The 22,547-nt window shown below is 38.8% G+C and overlaps 1 protein-coding gene across 1 annotated transcript in view; it reads right to left on the bottom strand.

Annotated features, from left to right (window-relative positions):
* The window catches only part of LOC108892741 (E3 ubiquitin-protein ligase SH3RF3), an 86,617-nt gene that overhangs the window by 24,633 nt on the left and 39,437 nt on the right, over nt 1-22,547 (bottom strand). Inside the window, 2 exon segments of the mRNA XM_051070408.1 lie at nt 2,142-2,237; nt 5,335-5,610. Coding sequence (XP_050926365.1) covers nt 2,142-2,237; nt 5,335-5,610 — 372 coding nt within the window.

Genomic DNA, 22,547 nt, shown 5'->3' with positions numbered 1-22,547 from the left:
ATCACTTCACACACATTCTATATAATTTAGGCTTTTTTGGTGGCATCTCTATCATCTGTAAAACCCCTCATCTCCAATCTGTATTTTCAGACTGCCAAATATTAACACAAGCTGTCCGCATTCACATCCGAGCTGCGAGACAACAGCTATAAGAGGCACTTTATATCCGGCGAGGGACACACACACACACACACACATACACACAGAGATCTGCAGAGGTCCAGCTGCGCCCCTGTCATTAACTTCTCATTGCAGACACACACACACATGTGCCCCTGTCTCCCCCGCTGTGTCAGAGTGATGGAGAGGCCTAAATTATTGATGTATCTCTATTTAATAGGAACCCCTGTGTGTTTGTGTGTGCGTTTGCACCAACTATCAGCTTATGGCTTAATAACCATTACCAAAAAGTGCTGTGTGGTCAATCAACTAATTTCAAGGACATGATTGGATAACCAAGCCCTATGTAGGCTGCAAACAGAGAGAGAGTGAGTGTGTGTAAAAAGGGCATGATTAGACAATAACAAAACTGGAAAAAAAGACACAGCAGACAGAGGAGTGATTTTATATGTACATCTGTATATATGTGGATATTAACACGTGCGTGTTGTTGTATAATTGAGTGTTCCTGAATGCATGTTCTCTTAATAGCAGATGAAAAGCAAAATAAAGTTTAAAAGCAGCATGAGGAATGAGTCAAGCCATTAGTCTCTCTGTCTCTGGTCTCTGCATTAATGAATTTCTCTAAGCTACAGTACATGAACACACAGTGTGCCAAGTACACTGGATCTGGCCTTATGACAATCTAATTGTATTCATTAACACAAATACACACTGGCACTTCCTGGTTTGAGTGAATCTGCTGTCTGTTTTGAAAGTTTCATCATTTGTTTTTGACCAGGCCGTGAGAGAATCAGCGTATTCACAAATGTATGGTGAAGTAGAGAGAGGACAAGCCTTAAGAACAGCAAACAAGAGGGATTTACACATCATACTTCCAGTTTCCACCATTGGTTTTCTTTTTTTTTTTTTTAACCGTGGCTTAAAAGCCTTAAATGTGATCCAGAGCAAATTGTGCATGATATTTTTTTCAGCTGCACGAGGATTAAAGTAAACTATGTTCCAGTCTTGACAGGCATGGCACTATGAAAGAAGGTAAAATATTGGGGAGTTGTTTTTTTTTTCCCTTTTTACTGAGAGGAAATCCCTTAAAGAGAGCTTACACTTACAAACAGCAATTTGTGTTTCTGGGGCAAATTTTAATGTTTGGCTACATATTCCAACAGATTCCAATGAGGTCAAATGTACAGAAGACACAACATAGAAACATAATATGGAGCGTCAGTGTAGTCTAACACACAGACCTCATGTTTGACACAGTAATGAACACACAACAAACCTGCCGTTTGAGTACAATTCCAATAGCTAATATTTAAAGCATGTACCCTCCGTTCATACCAGAGTCAGAAAGTGTCCACAACTCCACTTAACCCACATCAGTAGGAGGCTTTAAAAACAGGTCAGACAGTGCAGAGAAACCCATTTAGACCAACTTCAAACACAGTCACTGTGTCATCTGAAGGGACTACAGAGTAAGAGAAGTAGAAGTAGATGTGGAGGGCTGGAAATAGAAAGAAAAGAATAGTGATGTCAACAGTTAATCACAGTCACAAAAAATGAATCTGTGGGTTGTTTTTTTTTTTTTTAACATCTTGACCTCAAAGTGAGGCTCAGTATGTCCCTCCTCTCAGCACAGGTGGTACAGGCTAGTGCCAGCAAACACTAAATTACTTATGGATTATAGCAGGGGCAGAACCAAGTTTTTGTTACATTTTCAGTAGATATCATTAAAGCTGTGGTAAAGCTTCTATCCATAGAAAGAAAACATTTACCTCATTTCTCAAAGTAGACAGGATATACTTTGCCTCAGAAAAACAAAAGGTTTTCTGCCTTCTCTCTCCAAAGCAGCGGTATGATAAATGAAAATACAGTAATTCAGGTGTTCTACGGCAGCATCACTATTGCTTTTACAGCTCTTTCTGTAATAACTTAATATGTGAGTGTCTTGTGTATATGTGTGTGTGTTTGTGCGTGTGTGTTTGTGCGTGTGTGTGTGTGTGTGTGTGTGTGCGTGGGTTTACCTCCACGTAGAGAATAGGGAAGATGCCAATCTTGTCTCCCAGCATGCCCTCTGCCCAGTTCTCATCCACTCGCCTGATTACTGTCAGTACCTCATCCTGGGGAGAGAGGAAATGAGTCAGACTACACACACACACTCGCACACACACAACCACACAGTACACAAGTGTACCAATATAACAGCGATTTAGTTACTTCTGAATTGCTTCAGGAAAATGCCTTATTTAGGAATAAATTGATAAAAGTACGTCTTAACCAGGTTTTGATCAGAACCTGGTGCCCTAAATGTACTTGCTCCATGCACTTTAGATTTACTGTTTTAAAAAAACCACTGATGCATGATTCTTTCATGTTGTAGCCCATTAAATACAAATCACGCATGCTGCCAACACTTTTCTGTGGCATACATACATTTTCGAGAGATAGGAAGTTACTAGTTTCACTTCATCCCAGTTAGTTTAACTTCAAATGTTAATCAACCACCATTTTTTTCAGTTCAGCTCATGACAGATGTCTCTGCTCATCCCTTCTGTACACAGACCCACTCAGTGCTGTTCCATCTGAGGATTTTAACAAGCAGAATTATTCCTTATAATGTTTGTGTCCTTATTCTGCTTAGGTTTGTGGCAGCAGTGTGTGGATTTCAATGATTCCAATCCTTAAAAATGTAAGTGAAAACAGTTTGGTGAATATGAAACTGTGTGGAAAAATGAAATGACTCTCCTGGCAAGATTTTAGGAGAATGCTTGCAAGGAAGACATAGCTTAGCTTTAGCTTTGGTTTAGAAGCTTATTTATACCTACATACACATATAATATTCTCAGCTATATTATATCCATCACAAATGGCAACATATTATGCTCCTTGTCCACACACACTCACAGACTTCATCACCAAAGTATTATTATTTTTTTTTTATCTCTCTACTCTCCCTCACATGAATATGCGGGTCTTGGTTAGGCCATTAGGGATGGCAGTGATAATGCCGGTAAACGACTATGCATTAGTCATAGTGAATAATTATCTCTCACACTGAGAAAACAATATCACACACTCTGGTTCTGCGTGACAACACGCATACAACACACCACAGGATTCTCTGTGTGAGAGTATGGCTTTGATCATTGACCTGTTGATTAGTTTAGCACAAAATAATGTGAGCTATAGAGGCCTTGTCATTATCCATTTACATGGATGTAGAGGGCAGTGTGTTTGTGGCGAGGAATCTATGACTTTGCCTTGCATCGCAGTGATCAGACTGAAAACATCTATAGTGAAGTGTACAAGTAATAATTTAATAATCTTTCTCTTTCCCTCTCCTCAGACACATTCAGTGCAGAGACAGAGTGGATGTGTCGAGCATTTACTTCTAGCACAAATGAGCTTCTGTAACAGCAGGAACAAGGTTTGAGGAACAGTACAGGGAATACAAATTACTGTTTACTCCCAACCTGAATACACTTTTCTGGAGGACTGAGTGTTTTTTCTCACCTTGTCTTTGTCTCTTCATCTCCATCCTTTTCAAAGTAGAATTTTAACGATATCTGTGACAAATGTAGCTCATCCAACTCTTATATAACCGAGAAGAGGGTCTTCACAGGTCTCAGTCTGAATTCCACAGATTACCTACTGAAGTCTAACTTTTACGAATTAATTTTCCAGCAGCGAAGTTGGTAAGATCCGGGGGATAATTAGTCATAATCCTAAAGGCGGTCGACCTTAACAGATCCAAATAGAGAGAGGCAAAAATACTGGCAGCAGCATGATGCTCTGCTAACAAGCAGTCTTGTTAAGTCAGAAAGAGCAGAAATAGATGTCCTTTCCTGAACTCATGCAGCTCACACTTTGAGTCTCCTGTCAGAAAAACACAATTTTTTTTCCTGCCGTGATGATGATGCACTACGTGATCGGATCTGAGAGCAAATTTGCACAGAACAGGACCCTTCCTGACCTCATTAGATTGAATATAATTTGGATCTGGCCCAAGTGTGTTACTAGGACTCATGCAGAAGCCATAAAAACATCTCCAGATGATGGTTCCTCCCTGACCACAGCAAGTAGAGATACAGTGTTTTATTTTCCTTGATATCATTCCAATGTGTGGTGGAAAAATAATGCTTGAGAAGGTTTCTCACTGTGCCTTAAGAAACTAGAGCAGTATTTACATGAAAAATGGTATTGACATAGAACAGTCATTTCACTGAGTATTTTAAGTCGAGTTTTTGAGTTTCATGGTGTTATGTAAATGCTGTTTTACAGACTTTTCGATATAAACAATAACTTTGTTATTCTTTGCAACTTCTTGGCCTGAAATTGTTAGAGAATTTTTGAATATGAGGACAGAGAACATAAATTGCCAGAAACTGCATCACAAAAACATCTGTGTCAGTTTGAACAACTTTGGCCAAATCCTCCTGTAAGATTGTGTGCAATTGGGAAACTTTTGCAGGCAACAGCTGCTGTTACATATTATCTCCACCCTTGAAATACCTCATATCAGACCCACTGACTTACAGAGCTGATGACCAACATCAGCCACTGAAATCCCTCTCGCTTTTACAATACACCGAATGAGAAACAGTGTAGAAATGTTAAAACAGGGTAAAATAAACCAAAACAACACACCAGCAAAATAACATCTTCAAAAAACTCCATAACATGTTAACTCACATTGTAAACAACTGAAATTAGACAGTGTTCATGCGTCAATATCACTACTAGTCATTAACACATACATTACCACACTAGGAACTCTTACTGCCTTAGATGTGAAGGCCAGTCACACTATTTTATGTACAAAATAGAAAAAAAATATGTATAAGCAAAATGTGGAGGTGAAGGTGAAAACTGCAGGTCCTTCGGGAATGATGCACAACTAAGTGGTTACCATGTGCTTTGGCAAAGCTCTTGCAGAGCATTTTTACCCTGTTTGAAATGGCTCTGGTTTACATTCTGCGAAGAGTTAGTACTAATGAATTATTAGTGTGCTACACAGAACCAGCCTGGTTTAACACCAAAGATAAGTGTTTGCTGCTACTTCAGTATTTATGCTGTTGTAAATTCTTCAAATCTCTCCACTGATTCATCCATGGTAGCCTGTCCATATTTTTCTCTTACTATATTTATTCTGTGTCTGATGTTAAACTAGTGTCCTCAAGAGAGAGTGTGTGTGTACAGGGTGTGTGTGTGTGTCACCTTGCTGAAGGCCAGACAGTCCTTGTCCTGGTCTTTGTCTTTGACCTCGAAGTCATACAGCGCTTTGCCCTGGGGAGGAGTCTGGCTCAGGGGACGCAACAGCTGGATATAACTGGCAGGCAGGAAACCATGGCATCCGTTGAGCTCGCCATGATACCAGTTGTCATCCACCTTGCGTCGCAGGATGATGATGTCACCCTTGGAAAATTGGAGATCGCCAGGTTCTTTTCCCTCGTAGGAATAGAGGGCTTTACCGCAAGGCAGCGCTGGGATGTTCTGAAAAATATGCACACACGTACAAACACTTATTGTACAAGCAAAGCACTTTTTAATGAGACATCAAAACAAAGCAATAAACATGTCCTGCTCCTTGTGCTGGAAGAGGAACAACTTTTTGTTCCATAGTGCTGAGTCAAACCTTTTCGTGTGCTGGTGGCCTGCAGTGACAGTAAGATTTAAATCAGAGTTTCGGTCTAATTGGTATGAAGAAGGTGAAGAGGTTCAGGCATTGCTGGTGAGTCCAGCTTTCTCTGGCTGGAGCCCTGGTTCCCAACTTGAGGCTCAGGAGCCCAGGGGCTTTTATGACAATGTTTCAAATATAAATATGTTTGTGGGTCTTCAAATCTCCAATGAAACAATGGAAGGAAAAAATTACTCCCATATCCACACTAAAACCATAACCTGTGTGATTAGCGGTCACAACACAAGCCAAAAAAGGATTAGGAACATCTAGATTAGAGCACTCGCATGCTGCTGTGTTGGAGACACATTTGTATTTTGCTCCTAAATTTCAGCTTGCTGTTTCCTGTGGGCAGAGCAGATTACCTGCCTGCCACCTCCGTGAGAATAAGATCTTCCTCTGTGCTGCTGCTCCATATAGTGATTAACATAAAAGGTTAGGCGACAGGTGGATTTTTACATATAAATCTTGCATAGAGCAGCATTAAGTGCATTTTGAAATCTCTACAGAGCAGTAAAAGCATTGCTGTCAAGCATTAGTGCCACTGTGTCGAAATGAAGCCAGATAACTACACCTCGTAAACCGCGGGGTTGACAATTTCCTGAGTTTACTGTGAACTGCTGTTTCATTATATTCTTCCTATTAAGGAGCTGGAAAGTGTGCCTTTGTGCCATAGTTGGAACAAAATAGTTTCAAGTCTGTTATGCAACAGTAACAAAAATACATTGTATCTGTTGTATTCTTAGTTCTGTTTGTATTGTTTTCTACTCTTTTTATTTTTACATTTCTGGTGCCCCCTATTAGAGGGATGGTACAAATGAGGCAGTGACTCCTGCAGTGATCAGTAAATTAATTGGGGGAAACAAAAAACAAAAAACACAGCCAAGGGGGCAAACTGGTTTTGTAGAAACTCAAAACAGTGGAAAAATGCAATATGTTGCCCTGGAGGCAAATTTGTAGAGCATGGATAGTTGGATATGTGCTCCAAGTTTCATTTTATTCCCCCCCAGCAGTATGTGAGATATGACTGGTTATTAAAATGTTTGCCAGGTAATTGCTGCTCCCACCTTGGGCTAAACACAGTAATTTTGAAAATGCCAGAGTGGTGTGATGCATGACTCCCTGGAGTTTCATCAAAATCAGGTCTGTGGTGTCTCACTTATCACAAGTCAAAGGCAGACACATACTGACCCATTTACTCTACACCAAACCAATTTCTTCTATGATGCCACACTTGTGCAGAAAATAATCGAAATGCTGTGTTATGTTCAATTAACAAAATAACTCTTTGGGATACAGTTCAATTGCTTGCAACTCATTGCAGATCTTTTCTATGTCCCTGGCCTCCATCATTACAGATATAAGTGCTGCTTGACATAATGTCATGCAAACTGCGGAGGAAAGTGCTGGTTACTTATTCACATAATGTTAAGTGAGCCAGCTCCTCGCTGTCTTGCAAGCACAGAGTGCTGACATGCCCAGGTGTTTCCTGCACAATGCATTTACTTACATTAGGTCTTCGCGAACTGCGAACATTAGCATATCCAACCAACTAATTTTCCACTGTAGCTACAGAACGATGCTAACTTTTTCCTCGTCATACAAAGCATAAGCGTCAGTCTTTTAACATAAATAGCCTTTTTTACAAGACTTTCTTTTTAAAATAAGTCAGTTTAAACATGAAAAGGTCAAATAAGATACAGTAAACAAACCTGATCAATTTGATCATATTAAATGGACATAAGTACCAAACATATATGTTGAAATGCCTCATTTGACAAGCTAATACAGTTTTAAACCTGCACATGATATGAAAGTCACATTTTTATATAACCACTGAGACATAGCTATTCATCATCCCCGCCCACCAAAATTCAAATTCTCTGCCACACACACCCAGACAAACACTGCAGTGTTCAGCACACTCTCAAAATACTGAACATGTTCTTGAAGGAGACAGGTATTGAAAGGGAGCTTATCTTAAAGAGGATCAAGGTAAACAAACAGCAGCAGTAACACAAGAGAGAATGAATGAAAGAAAAATTTCTTTTCTTTTCAGAGATGCTGTTTACAATAACACTAACACACATACACACTTATAAAAACACACACACACACACACACACACACCCTTTTTATGCATTCACATACAGACTGATTCTCCCTAGATGCTACACTTAAGAGAACAGCCTGAGGCTCCCACTGCCTGACTGTACTGAGATCAGTAGTGATGCAATAAGAGGAAACACACACACATATACATGTGTACACATGAACAACAGCCAATAACAAAATACAGTACTACCACTGCTTTTACTATTACTATAGCTACTATCAGCTATATATATATATTATTTAATATATATATATTAAAGGTATCTGGCAATTGATTGGTGCTGGGTAAGCTGTGCACAGTCTGCCTTGTATATGCTTGTATTTGGATAAGGTATGTGGTATTTGAGTGGTATTTGTGGATATTAAACATTTAACAAACTAACGATTATACTTCTGAGATGAGAGAGGGAGAAAAGAGGAAAGAGGGTGGGAGAAGTTAAAGAAGGAGAACAAAAAGAAAAGAAAGGAGAAGGATAAACAGGTAAGAGAGGTGGAGAAGAGGAGGAAGATATTGAGAAAACATGCAGCAGAGGAAGAGAGACAGGCAGACGAGAGAGAAGCAAACTTGAAACTGCCACTTTAGTGGAGCACTGGCTCTACAAATAGGAGATAAAATAAGTCACTGTTAGACCTTGAATTTCTTTTCTTCTCTGCCTCTTTTGTTCTACCTGCTGAGATACTTGAGTGATTGTGGTAGCATGAGCTCGTTACAGCTCTGTAAAAGCCCTTTGACATGTGTACTTTACTTCATAAATGTTCTGGGCAGTTTACTCGTTGGCACCATGTTTGAGTCTCTGTAAAATTCACACAAATAATTAACAGGATGTGGTAACATTTCTATAACTCCTCTATGGTTCAAGTTAGAACATGCAATAAAGCACCAGCATTAACAGATTTTGCAAAGTATAATAGCCAAGTAAATATCTGAATGTACATACTACACACTGTAGGCAACTTTTATAAATATAAAATCCATTAGAGAAACCATTTTTAAATCAAATACTGTGAATAAACCAATTCCAGCTGCAATTCTGTGGAGGAGATATATTTAAAGCTGTCTTATTCTTTCTTTCTTTTTCTTTTTTTTCTTTTTTTCATTGCAGAGCAGTGGAAAAAATCTTCTTGGAAATCCTCTATATAAGATTGCAGACTACATACACATCATAATTAAAGCTTTCAGGTTTAAGTTTTTACAGCATGACAAACCAGGAAAAATGCTTTACCTACAGAATCAACAGCAAGTATATGTATTAGGGATTAAATGAAAGCTAAAACTTATCTTTGATGTCCTGTTAAATTTTAACTGTGGCTTCTCAAATGCTGTCTGTCAGGCTGTGTCAAATGGATAAAATCATTTTGTCATAAATGAATGATAAAACTGAGGTGGCAAGTTGGGGTGCTGAGACAGTAATCTTTCATTTGGTAAATCCATCACTGAAGCAGCCTGTGAGATAAATGAACACTCTCCTGTTGGTGTTGTTACTTTCAAACCAGCCTGTGTTGTCCTGTTTTCCAGCGTTGACACCAGAAAAGTAATTTCATGTGTGAAAGGAGAGGAGTTGCGTGAATGAGAAAAACCAAGGCAGGACCGTGGCATCGCACAACTGTGAAAAGGGCTCTTTAGAGTTGTATCTGTCAGAAGCACAATATTATCATCAGCTACAACCCACTTATACACACAGACACACAAACACACACACTTATTGAGAATGCTCTCCAACCCCTGTGCTGCAGTGATTAGCGTGTGGATTCACGTGAGGGACAGAAGGTGTGTGTGTGTGTGTGAGAGAGAGAGTGAGTGTGTGTCCCCTGCCAAGGGACAAGCACACAGAGGCACATGAGTCCCTCCATCAACCACTACTGAGACTCCCATCTGTTCAGGTCCCTCAGTGAGTGCGTCTGCTGCAGCCATAAGGTACAGGGAGGTGACTTGTCCAACATCGGACTCCATTCAATTAGGCCCCTATGAGACAGAAACACACACACACACACACATTCACACGAGGGTTGACCCAGCACAGCTGACAGTTTGATTAGATGTTTGACATGCACCTTTTAAAGCAAGGTTTTACTGATGGAGCTAGGTATTTGACATGTTTAAATGTTACTGACAATGAGTTTAAACTAGAAACTATACAAACCATACTTTATTTACATGAAAGGCAGACTAAAATTGGCAAAATTATGATTTAGATCAGCAGTCATCTGATAAGTCAAATAAGTCAGTTTGAGCGATCTTCAGTGCTTGACATTTTTTGATATTATTGATCAACAACTGTTTTTTGTTCTTTCTACATAGTATATTTATATCACTACCTTCCTGAAACTAGATTCATTCTTAACATATCCATAATTTCACACCACGCTTGCACACTGTCACTGTCACTGTCCATCTACAGTGATACCTCTTGCTGTTCATATTCATCTATTATATCAGACTGACTGACTGATTCAGGAAACTCAATACGTATGTATAACTGGTCTTCTAACTACTTCCCTATAGAGTTGCTATACCTATAAGCACTAAAAAAGTGTGAACTGAACTGAAATTCTGAAAATTATCCAATTATGTATACAATATAACATAAAAAGCCACTTTGTGCCTAATATAAGTAGCAGCTGTGAAGTAGATTAATTTCCTCTGGTGTCGTTCATATAAATTATCTAAAACACCCTTTCACACTGTACAGTGGCCTGCTCTCATTTATTTTAATCATTTAATTTTTTTCAATTCACTGAAGATGTATCTATTTTTCCTGGCAAGTCATCTGGTTAAATGCCATATCATCTTGATCATATTCACAGTCACTTCATTTAAAAATTGTCAAATATCTTGAATAACACATAAATAATCATAGCATTATACATAGTTAATAATACAGCATTTGGTCTAATATGGACATAAATTAAATGCGACAGCACCCTCCCTTGCTCTGACAACTGCTAGTGTTGCACTGCAATTTTGGAAGAGTTAATAATGTCACACATGAGAGCTGCAGCTGCTTAGTGTAGCTACCGCTGTGGCTCACATTAGAAAGACAAAAGTTTTGATGTGTGGAGTTTATTTACCTCATATGACAACCAGGGAAAAATTATAGAAGAAAACTGTGGTTTTAGTATTGGTCCATTCACTTATCTTAGGTTATAAAAATTGTTTATTCTCAAATACAGGCTACAAATATAATAATTATCTGGCGACACAAACTAAAAAGCGGATATTTTTAGCCACATTAGCGATCTGTCAGCATCCATGACTTTGGTCCAGACTGATATATCTACAACTACTGGATGCATTGCCATGAAATTTCATACAGATATCCATGGTGCCAAAAAGTATTAATCCTTCTGACTTAGGTGAGTGAGTCTTTCTCTTACACCACCATGACACTGGCATTTGTGGTTTTGAGTGTCTCAGCAGCTATTGGTTGGTCAGTCACTTATTTAGTTGCACAGATTTGTGTTCCCCTCAGGAGGAACTGCAGTGATCCCCTGTCTTTTCATCTGACACAATCAAAGTTTTAACTGGTCTACTACAAACAAATACCTGCAAAACTGATAGCATTCCCATAAGCTTCAGGATTCAGCTGTACTTTGTGTTTAGTGGTAATTAGCAAATGTTAGCATGCTAACTCTAGCCTGTGACCCAACCCATAACCATCACCTTACACGGTGAACACTGTAAACAGTAAACCTGATAACATAACAGTGCTATCAATGTATCATGTATGTAAACCTGCCAACCTTTACGGCAACATTTATAGCAGAGGCGTAACTATGACTACTGTGTTCTCCAATGTGCCTTTACTTGACCTCTGTGACCTCACTAAACACTTCCACTTGACACTTAACATTACGTTGCCCTCAGTCACTCTAGCTCCTCCAATGGTCAAAAGAGCAAGTGTCTGGACCAGAGGCTGCACGAATAAAGAGTGAACAGGTTCCACAGGGTTAAGAAATCTACATAAGCTCAGGCTGGTTTATAAAATCACCTCCACACTAATCTACATCAACAACAAACAGCTAATAAAACGGCTCTGGTGAACACATACACATATATAATTCTATATATGTGTATATAATTCTATATATGTTTATGTGTATCTATATGTTTATTTGTAAGGAACAATGGGGAACACTGTGAATCAAAAGGAGACACCTTGTGAAGTGTGAAATGGAGGTAGCTGTTAAGGTTGAAGCTATATTGGAGGAGACTGAGGCTTTATTGTTTGGTGGTCAAAGCACTGGTGTGACCAATAAGAGAAAATTTGTTGAGTGGCAGCACATCACTCCTGCAGTAAACACCTCTGACTTCTGAGCCCAACCCTTCTTTTTTTTATGTTCCTTTTGTTTGAATGTAGACATTAGGTTATATTTTATTCACGTACTTCCTTCTTTGTATTCTATCATGTCTTTGTATTCATATTTATTGTCTCTTACAAGTCACTATTTAATGTACAGTGGTTTTCCTAATTAAAAAGGATCAAGAAAAGAGGGAGGTGTGGAGCTGGGGTATTCTGGATATCAGGATGAGGTGATTTCCAGAATAGATACCTAAACTGACACAGAGAGGCATGATGTTGTGTATTGGAAATCTGTTCTGTGGTTTCTTCTGGTGGGGATCAGCAGTCACAGGAGCTCCCTGCCCTTAATGACCGTCTGCCTTCTATAACTGAACACTGCCTCATCGCTGGTGTTGATCTTCAGAGCAAAGAAGGCACAGACCTGACAGTGGAAGAAGCTGCTGCAGTGAACCACATAAACAGGCTGTTCCCTGAGCACAAAGAATGCACCATATTACACACTTCATAGCTTATTTCCTGTTGTACATGTCCTCTGAGACAAGCATTGCTTAGGCCTGGATATCCATTGCAACAGGCCATATCCTCATAAAGAGACAATTTTATAAGGAGCAAAATCAACTATATTTGAACATTTGTCTCATTTTCACTAGTACCAATTCACTACTACTGCAATCATTATAGTTATCTACACAACATGTGATACAAACTTCAGTGACAGTGACTGTGTACTGACTATGTGGCCAGTGTAAAAAGGGCGTCAGTATCAACAGGGACTTGGTGAAGGGGAAGAGCATTGTCAGTGGGCGTGGACCAAAGTTACTTGCAGGAGACTGGCTCAACCTTTGACCAAGTGACATGTAGCTGTAATTGGCACTAGCATCACCACTGATTCTTGCACATGACTGAACGAACGTAAAGCTCACTGGCCTGTCTTTAAGGTCTGCTTCTAGTTAAGCAGATGTCCATCCAGTTTAGGAGATAAGAGGCACCAAAGTCAAAATACATTACTGCTCTTTTGTCATCAGTGTCTAAGGCTGATTAGCTCTTACAGCTGCTGGGCTCCGTTCATTCCCAGTGGATGTTTTTGAGACTGAAATCTCATACTTGAGATGGAGCTCACAAAACTTGGACTAGCTCCATAAGGGTGATGAATTCCCACTGTCTCCAAAATCTTCATGTACTTGGTTCAAAGACATGTCAAGTTTGTTTTAATATGATAACCTTGCAGGCTCTACTTTTGTGAATTAAAGCACAGGGCGCTAAGCACAGACGAGTGTGCCTTTGTAAACTATACTGAAGGTGTGCTGGTGTACTTATGGCCTTTTTGTTACCAGAGGTGCACCTGTGGCACTTTTGCATACCGTGTTGTATTGAAATGAATAAGTTATCATGCATGCTAAGTGGAAGTGTTAGCTCAAATCATGGTCAATCACATCCACTACTTTCATCCTCTTTAAAGGCAGTGCTTTCCCTGTCATGATACACTGAAAGTCTTGGATCCCAGTGGATATCTGGTCTGGGATGTTCAGAATTGCACGTAAGAACACACACCACCCCAATATGCTGCTAAGGGCATACTGAATTCATGTTTCTGGACATACTGAAATTTTGCAGTCACCATGTGAATGTTATGTCTGTGATCCATTGGTTGAATACCACTGTAATGCCATAAATAAATACCAAACTAGTGCAGGTGAAGAGAGAACCTCTGTGAACTCCTGCACACAAATCCTTGTGAGTCCCTCTGGTGAGTACACAGTGTCTATAAATGAAGCCACACATTCATTAATATAGTTTTACAGTATGTGCACAAATGGAAGCAAAAGGCAAGCTGAAATAAACTACAGTACACCCACAAGTATTACACCTATACTGTGGGGTAGAGTATACTATGTTGGTAAACTTTCCAAAAACCACATTGCATAAATAATTGAGAAACATTTCAGATACACAATAAACTGGAAAAGAAATATGTATTTCAATTTCAATAAACTACACGGATATTACAGTAATGTGTGCGCTGTCTGTTGGGAACTGACACTACATTTTTAAGGTTTCACTTCAAAGGAAATATTTGCATACTGGGTAGAGGATGTGGATGAGCTTCAGGTTAAGTGAGCTTTGAAGGAAATCAGGAATTAAAGAGACTAAATGGTCTTGTTTGGAGTACCGCGACACATCCCGTATCCTGGATTCACTCATCTGTCAACTCTATTGCTTGGCAACACTAACATTCCCACGCTAAGCCAGTGTGTATGACTGTGTGAGTGTGTGTGTGTGTGTATGAGGGTGTGAGGGATGGTAGATGGGACAGGATGTTCCACTCAGCTCATATCCCCATCCATTTTTCCAGCACCAAACCATTCTTGGTCCCCTGTAGTCCATCTATTCACCTCCCTGCAGACACACACATACACTCTCTCTCTCTCTCTCTCTCTCTTTAACTGTGATTACTCTGCTCGCTCTTCTCTTGCTCACCCGTCCTTGGAGGGGTACTGGGCCATTACAACTTTTTTCCTTACTCTGTGTGTGTGTGTGTGTGTGTGTGTGTGTATGTGTGGGGGTGTGTGAGAGAGAGAGTTTGTGTATGTGTGTGTGGTAATAGCATAGTAAATCTGCAGAGGTCTTTTTCCACTCTGCTGTGAGAACGGCATTCTATCATGCTGTGCTATTTTATTGGAGCAGACACTCAAGCACAACACAAACACACAAACAAACACACACACACACACACACACACACACACACACACACACACACACACACACACACACATTCATGCACAGATAGAAAGGTATTAACTGCACGTTAAGATAATGGTAATTAATTTTAAAAAATGAGTTGAATTAGTTGAATGTATGAAATAAAGATCCACCCCCCCCACCCCCCCCCCCCCCACCACACACACACACATACACAATCCCAGAGTTGCTGCAAGATAATGCATAAGTAAATAATATGCTGATTCAATTTAAAATATAAAACAGCAAATTATGTCAACATGAAGCTACACTAATGTAAACATCAGCACACACACACACACACACACACACACAGGCTGTCTGGTGGTAATTCAGCACACTATTGATTCACTTTCCATCTATAATTCATGATACAACACACACCTCAGGTTAAGTGGACACGGACACACACACACACACAAACTGGCAGTTTCTGAGAAGTAGGAAGACGAGAAACACAACACCACTCACTGTGTATAAACACTGACACACACACACACACACACACACACACACACACACACACACACACACACACACACATAAGTCTAGCCGGCAGCTACCAGGAGTTCATTCATCTCAACCTTGTCTTCACCTCTCCATCACTCCCTCGTTCCTCCTCCTCCATGTCTCCTCTCTTTCTTCACTCTTTCAGCAAATCACTCCAACTTAGCTGAGGTGCCACATTTTCCACCGCTCACTCACCCCACAATATATATATATATATATATATATATATATATATATATATATATATATATATATATATATATATATATATTTCATATTTCATATGTATATACGTTATATACAGCTTACTTGGGCGCAAAGACACAGACAGACTGGCTAACTCGACAAAATATGCCGAAGTGACAATGATAATTTTATTTCTATTATTGCTAATTGTTCCTGACAAAACAAGATGAAACCTACAGAAATGACATCCTACAGTAAGAGCTGACAACATCTTAATAACTGCTCAATAAAAATCATTCACAGTTTCACATATCAGTACACACACACACATGCATCATTTCTCTTTCAGTACCATTATGTCAAAAGGCAGTTAACAGTGTGTTTGTTTTGTTGTGATTATCTGTCACTGAAGCAGCATGGCCACTGAACTGAGCAGTCAGTGTAAATCGTGTGCGTTGTCACTCAATGACTTGTTCTAAGTTGGAAAGTTTTAGCGAGTGTCAGCTTGTTGCTGCGTTCTTTTACACACTCTGAGTATGTTTGTAGGAATATGTGTCTAACATATTCTATTAGGGGTGGAATAAATACAGATATGCATTATATTGTGATACTTCTTTTTGTGATACCTCACCGATAGACAGAGGTATCACAAAACAGAGGTGATATCAAATCCTCAGTAAAATCTGAATACAGACTAATATGTGCCAAAGCACTAATTAATTCAGATTCTTTGTCCCGTTAATTAACATTGCAAGTTTGACCACATTCAGTTAATGGTGTATATCATTTATGGCGTTATTTTTACTGAAGTCAAGTATGTCACAACTGTTGACTTACAGACTGAAACACACAATCGTTTACAAGTCGATTAACATTAGATTTGTTTAATTATTTGATCTGATTAATGTGATCCTTGATAGACTTAGCAGTCTTGTCTCAATTTTCTTATTAAACTTAACAAATCTGACCTCAGCAATGTTTCATTTCAAAAAGTACACATTATAAAAAAAACTCTCTCTAAGGTAAGTATAACGACAATTCTTACAACAGCCTGACCAAGAGCATAATGATTGTTTCCCACAATCAAACTTTGGAGTGTGATGTGCAGGTAATGACCAATACTTAAACAGGATCCTGCTCTATCAATGCAGGCTTGTATATTTGTCACTAAACTTTAAATGTTTTCTGCCCTGATCCTCATTGGGTTCAATAACAATATTCATTTGTTACTATAATCGGCAACTATGATTAGAATTACACAGTAATCATTACAATACTAATTCTGTTAATACCTTGTTAAAAAGTGTTTTCCGCTTTATGGACTCCTATAGGAATAATACAAATACATTTCCAAACTAAATCATACCATTGAGATAGATTTTTCCATACATGCCAGTATTTTGATAATATCACATTAATAGGATCTGCTGGGAGTTACACTGTAATCTGCATCCCACTATAACATTCCTATACTGTATATTAGCATACTGCTGTGTCCACCTGATTTTACTTCACAAATCCCTTTTCACAAATACACAGAAAATATATGACACATTACAGATTGACATATACACATTACATATGTTTAAAGAAAACAAATGTATAATCCTGCAATGAACCATGAAGTATCACAGAACAACTGCAACACCATTGTAGAGCAGAGGCAACCTGTCAAACTAACTTTCAATTGTTCACACACATGCACACACACACAAACACACAGTTATCATCAATCTGAATATTCTTTCTGAATATCATCCAAGATGTACTGTCATGACTTAATGTCAGGCGCCTGCATCAAGGGTATTTGACTGAGTGAGTGACTGAGAAAGAGGCAGTGACGGAAAATGAGAAACAGAGCACAAGATGGGAAGGAGTAGCGACAGCAAGCTTTAGTGCAGAAAGCTCTGGGATTGCATGCATATTCATAAGACTGATTTCCATCTGGGCTTCGAGAAAAGAGTGGTGATGTAAAAAAAAAACAAACAAAAAAAAAAAAAACAAAAACAAATACACATACACATACCGCTCTGCGGTATGTGTATGTGCAAGCTGTTCAGTGCTGGTGGAGTTGTGAAAAAGATGGATGTCTTACCTGATCAAGTATCCAAAGCAGGAGATGTCAAGGAAGGCAGAGAGGGAGTGAGAACACAAGTGAAGAGAAGAATTAGTATCATTGTTTCCTGACGAGATAAATCTAAACATGAGACAAAAAAGTTAATGCAACTTGTAATATTCTAACTGTAACATCTTAAGTGACACTTATAGCAGCATAATTAACTACACACACTGCAATGACAACAATGAATTACTGGCACAGAACGTAATAACTGCATTTACTGTAAATACATAAGAATTTTATTTGTGATTTTGATTAGTTGCTAAATTCCACAGACAGGCTTATACTTGGTAAAATAACAATCCTAACTATCGTATCACATTAAGCTCTGTTTTTGTATCATTAAGCTGCTAAAATGATGCAATAATCTAAAGACAAGACATGCCACCTGATGGTTATCGTGGTTTACATCTAACAGTGTCCTGACAAGTATTTTGGATACATATTTATTATCTTATTTGGTTACTACAGTACATGTGGGTGTAAAATGTTTTGCTACATATATTAGTTAGTGTAATTTAACAGCTGAGACACCTAATATGAAGCTGGCAGTTTTTTAAAATTCAGAATTGTGTCACCGAGATGAATGTCTTAGCTCTCGGTGCATCAAAAAGGATGAGGCTGTGATGAAAATAAAGTTCTGTCTATGGAAAAAGGAAGCTTCTGATAAAAATCTGAAAAGCTCATTGGACCTTTTAGCACAACGTTTAGTCCACACAGTCAGAGGTATAGAAGAATGAAGCTGCTCTTTTCTGAAGCCTCTCGCTGTGATTCAAATAACTGCCTTCCTACTGGCAATGCTTGAGACCTGATTCAGTTATTCACGGTTAAAAAGTTTAATGCAGGTGTGTTGTAATTGGTTTTTGAAGGCCAATATCATTACTGCAGGGGCTTGGGATTTGTGCAAGATTTTCTAACAGCCTTAATTCATTCCTTGCGAAAGAGTGATGGAGGAAAATCAACTATGATGAGAGAAAGAGACGCAGGGGGCAGGTGGGGTTGTTAGGGGTGACAGGTTGTCATGGATGTGCCCTTTCTATTGGTCCCCTCCCCTCTCCAGATTCCCGTTACTGTGGCGACAGGGGGCCTTGAGTGACAGATGGTTGCTGAGGCGTGTCGGTGGTTGTTATGAGTACTAAATGTGTCAATCACAGTCGCACATATAAAGAGCTTAAGGGATATAGTCATGGCCAGAAGAACCACAAACCACAGCACAGTTTCACTGAAGGATATTTACTTAACTACATCTGATATATTCTCAAGGTTTTGAGCTTTATATCAACGTTTCAAGTATGTAAGATTTTTCATAATATGCAAAAGGTTCAATGGAAGGGATTCATGTCACTTCCAAGAGTTAGATAAAACAACGTGACCACAAGTTTTATTTGTGACCTTTCTCTGGCTCCAACACCCAGCAACCCTGAATATGATTTGTAGTTGACTAAATGGGTAGATGGATGTGTATAAATAATGAATAATCTAGCAACTGGGTACTAATTACACTTTTATTTAACTCTTCCTGTCAGGAGGCAAACCCTCCATCATTAACAAAATATTCTCTTTTACCAGTATTTTGGAAAACATACAGAATGTGCTACAAGCTACACAACAATATAGCATATGCACTGAAATTTATATCTGGCTGTTCTTTGCTTTTAAAAACTGCAGTCAACTGTGCATTTAGAAACTGGTGAGTTTTCAGAAACTAAGAGTAAGCTCATTTACTGCCAGTCAAATTTACGTTAAGGATCATTCATCACAGCTTTATGAGATACCCTGGCTCCTTAAAATGTGTTTACAACTAATTTGCATTAGTGTGTGTGTGTGTGTGTGTGTGTGTGTGTGTGTGTGGATGGAAAGCAAACATTCAACTGAATCAATTTGCAAACGGTTTTCTAGGCAATATGTTTAAAATTGCTATTGTGATATAAGGACATTTTATATTGATATTACAATAATGAAAATTCAAGCAAAAGAAGCAAGTTAATAAAATTGTTGTTTGAATCAATGAACTGAAAAGTTTTTATACAACTTGCTCAGAACTGATCAGTCCACCCCCACCTGACATGTATATGTACACACACACACACACACACACACACACACACATATATATATATATATATATATATATTTTTTTTTTTTTTTTTTTTCTGTCTTTGTCTCAGTACTCCACTTCACTTTAAACAAGAACAAAGGCAAGTATGACAAATAAATCCAGAACCAAAAACCATGACCCTGTGATGTAAGGTCCAATAATAATCATACAGTTGTCCATGAAATTAGTACTGTATTTTGCTTGTAATTAAAATTTTGATCTGGTCATATTAATGATTTTTATCTCTAATATGATGGATATGATGCATTTGAAATTGCGAGACATAACAGATACTGACATATCTGACAATTCAGATGAGGTGAACTGAATTTTCCATCCGTTAAACAGTGTAGACATCTGACAGAGATGAATGCAACACTCAACACATAAGCATGTGATGTAAAGAGCTATTCTGTACTATTCTATTATTCTGCTCAGCAGAGTATTGTTGACTGAAAGATGTTCACCAAGAGTCCCACACTGCATTGTCAACACAGGGAGAGAACACAGTACATTCTCTCTGTATCGTCTTCCAGTCTTACACATACACACACATGCACACACAACCATACCACTCAAAAGCATGTACACACATGTATGAGCACTGAAGTCAAAGGGAACATAAACTGAGGTTTTTCCCTGAGGCTCTCCTCTGAGTGTTTGTTGCAAAGGAGATTCCTCTACCATGATATCAGTCCTTCACACACTACACCCCGTGGTACACCCACACCCACGCACACCGATTGACAACAAAGATGATTGGAGGGGAGCTGTTGGCAATGACCAATCAGCTCACGGTGCCGTTTGATGACAGCAGTGTCTATCTCCTCTACCTCCCTTCCACTTTCCAACACCTCCTCCCCTGCACATCTCTATCTTTACATCCACCTCCTCCTTCCACTTCCACCTGGCACGTTTCCCTCTCTATCACATGTCACATCTATCCCTCTTCCTGTTTCTCCCTGTCTCTCTCTGCCTGTCTTCCTTCCTTCCTCCTCTTTCTCATCCTGTGGCTCCAGGGTGATAGTTTTTTTTCTGACTTGTTTCAGTCTGTTATGAAGCTGTTTTACTGACACCAAAATCAAAGACATTTAATAAGAAAACAGATTACGATGCTGTGATGTTCAGTCAGATAATAATCACACAGTAATCCATTTAATTGATACTGTATATTGCTTGTAATTAAAAATTAGACTAGGTCATGTTAATGTTTTACACCTCTGATATGATAAGTATGATGCATTTTAATTGACTTCAGAGCTAATCACTGCTAAACAGTATGTGTCTGTGGGAAAGCTTTGGGGCTGCACTTTTTGATCAAAGTGCAGACAAGTACCTAGAGTATGAATATTTTTCTTTTAGTTGTCTGTATCTTGGTGTTCACTGCTGACTTTCAGAGGTGGTGTCTGCTTCCTCTTAGTGACAAATTAGATACCAAGAAAGTTGCACTAAAGGAAATGATCAATTAATGAATCAAAGCTGACACTTATTTTTTTTTTCTCTTTAATCTCTCTTACATGCCTGATTAGTTGTAGTGAAGTGCTTTATGGCTGCTTAGGTATTATATGGACCGAAAGGCCATGCAGAGGGGAGTAAAATCACCTCAGCAGCACGGAACTAGACATTTACTGAGATTTAAGTGCAGACTTGGGAGTCTTCCATCACTGGGAACATGGCAAAGAGAGAGAGGCAGAGAGAGTGAGAGAGTAAGAAAGGGACTGAACACAGTCATGACACTGAGTAGTAATTTGTTTCATTTTTCTCCTGGTATCATTACTGTACACAACTCTTCTTCTACTACAGTACTATCACCTCCGTTTCTTCACATAAGTTTTCCAGACCTTTTAAAACCTTAAACCTGCAATTACCTCACAAACTTATGTAACTAAGTCTGTTAAATGGGTGTCTCTGTGTGGTTAGTGGGAAAACCACACTGATGTAGTTGTTTCCAAAGAAATCCAAAGATATTCGGTTTACTCTCATGTGTGATGAAGAAAAGCATAAACTTAATATTTGAGGTATTTTTGTTCAAAACCAGTTTAATTAAGTGATTAATTTTCTGTCAATCATTTATGTAAATGTAAATGTACGTCCTGACTTGATCCCATTGCACAAAATAACGTCTCTGATAAACCAGAGGCTCATGACTGGCAAGCACATGGACAGCCTAGAGGTATGAGCAACACAGAATGGAATAAAGCAATAATGTAAGAACAGAAGTTCAAGGAGGCTGACAATCAAAATCACACTTCATGCATCAGTCTCTCTTAAATCTAGAGCCCTCTACAACACCCACAAACGAACTAGTGTTTTCACAAACAGACCATTCTGTAGCACAGGTTGCAGCCTACAACACATTAAAATTCATTCAGTCACATCAGTCTATCATTTTTATAGTTCTGTTTTCAAAGGTAGAGCAGTTGCAGAACCCTGCCATGATCCACCACAAAATCTGACAGTTATATTGCTGCCTTGCTTATTGGTAAAATCCCTCCACATAAAATAACACTTGACCTTTTCCCTCCAAGATGTTCCACTAAATTCAAAGACATTTATTGGCCGGAAATCACATCTTATACATAATCATTAATGTTTTCACAAATACTGAAGAGCTTGACAGAAAATACAGTACATGGCTGACAGCACATCAGGTGGTTAACGCAGAAGAAATTGATCTGGCTCA

This window comes from Lates calcarifer, linkage group LG1 (genome assembly GCF_001640805.2).
Source record: "Lates calcarifer isolate ASB-BC8 linkage group LG1, TLL_Latcal_v3, whole genome shotgun sequence".
Classification (NCBI taxonomy): Eukaryota; Metazoa; Chordata; class Actinopteri; family Centropomidae; genus Lates; species Lates calcarifer.
The sequence above is the reverse complement of the archived record's forward strand: the minus strand, read 5'-3'. Positions and strand labels throughout refer to the sequence as shown.